We start from the raw sequence: 2,500 nt of genomic DNA on the forward strand, positions 1-2,500 counted from the left end.
ATATAATATATATATATTATATATATATATATATATATATATATATATGTATATGTATATATATTATAATATATATATATATATATATATATATATATAAATATATATATTATTATATACATATACATATATTTTTATATGTATAATATTATATATATATATATATATATATATATATATATATATATATATATATATACATATATATACACATGTTTGCGTATGTTACCTATTCATTTAATTATTATCTTATTTACTTCATATTTCTACAAGAGATTATGGAAACAAATTGAAAATAACATACACACTGTTTCTGTGCATATAAAACATTATCATTGAAGTCAAGAATACAGTCCATCAACATTCGAAAAGTAAATAAAATTATGAGGTCGAATTGCAAGTTGTAAAATTGCAAGAAGTAATTTTACATATATAAAAAAGGGCATATAAAATCATACTGGAACATCGACGAAAGCAAAATGCAATTCTGAATGAAAGGTTTATGACGCAGGCACTCCTGGGCCTCAAAACTACGGTTATCCTATGACCCTTGCTTCCCTCCCCCCCGCCCCTCCCCCGGTCTGTCAGCATGTCTGGTCCTGTAGGTGTGAGCACGTCCGTGTGTGCATGTGTGTGCGTGAGTGTGTGCATATCATGAAGTGCAGGTGAGTTGGCATGGTTCTGTCCTTCCCTGCGGAGCGACGCACATACACACACACAGTTGGTACATAAGGCCGGGTCGGCTGGGCGGCGGCACCAGCCTAGCGTGTAGCGGTGGAGGCGTGTAAGAGCAGCAGCCGCAGCAGAGTCTACCACGACCTCCCAGCGCACACACACACATACACACACACAAACGCACACACGGCCTCATCCCTGCCCGGCCGCCCGCCCGCCCCGGCCCTATCTGAGGTGCCCGAGCCAACGGTCCGTCGCCGCCAGTGTGTGCCGCGCTCCGCCGCCGATAACACGCTCCTTCTCCCGTGACCAGCACCCTTCAAGATGGCCCGCACGCGCTGCCTCTCGCTGCCGCTGGCACTCCTCCTGGCCGCTGGTGTCCTCTGCGTGGGTGCCAGGACGGTCAACCCGAGCGGGGGATGCGACCCGAAGAGACTGACTGTGTACAAAGTGCTCGTAGAGACGGCGTGGGACAGAGATGTATTCCCGAAGCAGTACCCCGAGTGGCGACCCCCAGCGCAGTGGTCCAAAGTCGTGGGTAAGTGCTTGAGCTTTGATCATTGTACAGTATGTCTGAGTGTCACCCCTTCGGTCCAGCGCCGAAAGGGAAATGAAAGGGGTTCATGTACAGTCGAGGTGTCAACGCCTCTTTCTCTTTTTCATTCTCAAGATAGTAACGATTTTTTTTTTAATGCTAAAACAGCTGATCTAGAATCTTGGTGTATTTTTCTTACTCCATTTACGTTCTAAGTCAGTTTATATCTAGTATCAGTATTGCTTACACGTGGGTCATGGTGTACAGGTTGCACTGTTTATTTTTTGCCTCGACGCATCACTCTCACTTTCATTGTACTGTATGTCTAAAGTGAAAACATTTGTACGTTCGTTTTGGGATATTCGCAATTTATCTTTCTTTGATCAAATAGAGAGTGACATGACTTAGAATAGCATGGGGGAATGTATTAGTCAGAAAATTTGAGATTTGACTTACGTTAACATTACAGTAGTAAAAGACATGAGAGAGATCTAGTATAAGTATATGCTATCATTCGAAATTCAGTAAACAGTAAAAACACAATAAACTCTAGAGAGAAAGAGAGAGAGAGAGAATAAAAAACAAAATGTAATGCACGAGCTAAGGATTAGCAGATGCGAGTGTATGTTAGAGAAAGTGAATGTACATGTATCTTGGAGAGAGGGTGGGGGAGGGGGAAGGGGGGGGGGTTAAGACAGCTGTTAAGATTTATCGCATATGAACGATTTGGGTGAAATAGTATTTAATAATGATATATTCTGTTAGATGCAGTTTTTCTATGTAGGCCGTTTGTTAGGCCTGTAGGTCCAAGGAGGTAAAGGTGATATTTTTGATGAGCAAGATGGCATAAATAGACAGGTGTTATAGGCCAGGTGTGAAGATAAGCATATAAAATAAACATATTGTATATATATATATATATATATATATATATATATATATATATATATATATATATATATATAAATGATATACATTATGCACATGTTTACCTGTTGACCTGTTTATTACTTTTGACTAAGTAATAAACATGTATTTTACTACGCTGATAATATATTTACAGTGAGAGTAAAATCTGTTACAATTTAGAACGCACGATGATTTAAGATCATAATGTTTATATTTATGTACTAAACGTACATAAAATGATAATCTAACGAATAGATAAAAATATATTTTATACTCCAGTAGCGGTATCATATCAATTATGATATAAAGAATAAACTATACAAAAAATCTTCCTTTTTGTATAGAAGATAGGGATATGAATGAACCGATTATCGCCTAAGA

General features: G+C 38.5%; 1 protein-coding gene across 1 annotated transcript in view; it reads left to right on the forward strand.

Moving 5' to 3' along the window:
• The first annotated feature begins 755 nt into the window (after positions 1-755).
• The window catches only part of LOC122256067 (spondin-2), a 55,989-nt gene continuing 54,244 nt past the window's right edge, over positions 756-2,500 (forward strand). Inside the window, exon 1 of the mRNA XM_043020529.2 lies at positions 756-1,213. Coding sequence (XP_042876463.1) covers positions 1,000-1,213 — 214 coding nt within the window. The 5' untranslated portion in view covers positions 756-999. The remainder of the gene's footprint in view (positions 1,214-2,500) is intronic.

The sequence above is a fragment of the Penaeus japonicus genome, unplaced genomic scaffold, assembly GCF_977035675.1.
Source record: "Penaeus japonicus unplaced genomic scaffold, GWHDUDI00000001_assembly GWHDUDI00000001, whole genome shotgun sequence".
NCBI lineage: Eukaryota > Metazoa > Arthropoda > Malacostraca > Decapoda > Penaeidae > Penaeus > Penaeus japonicus.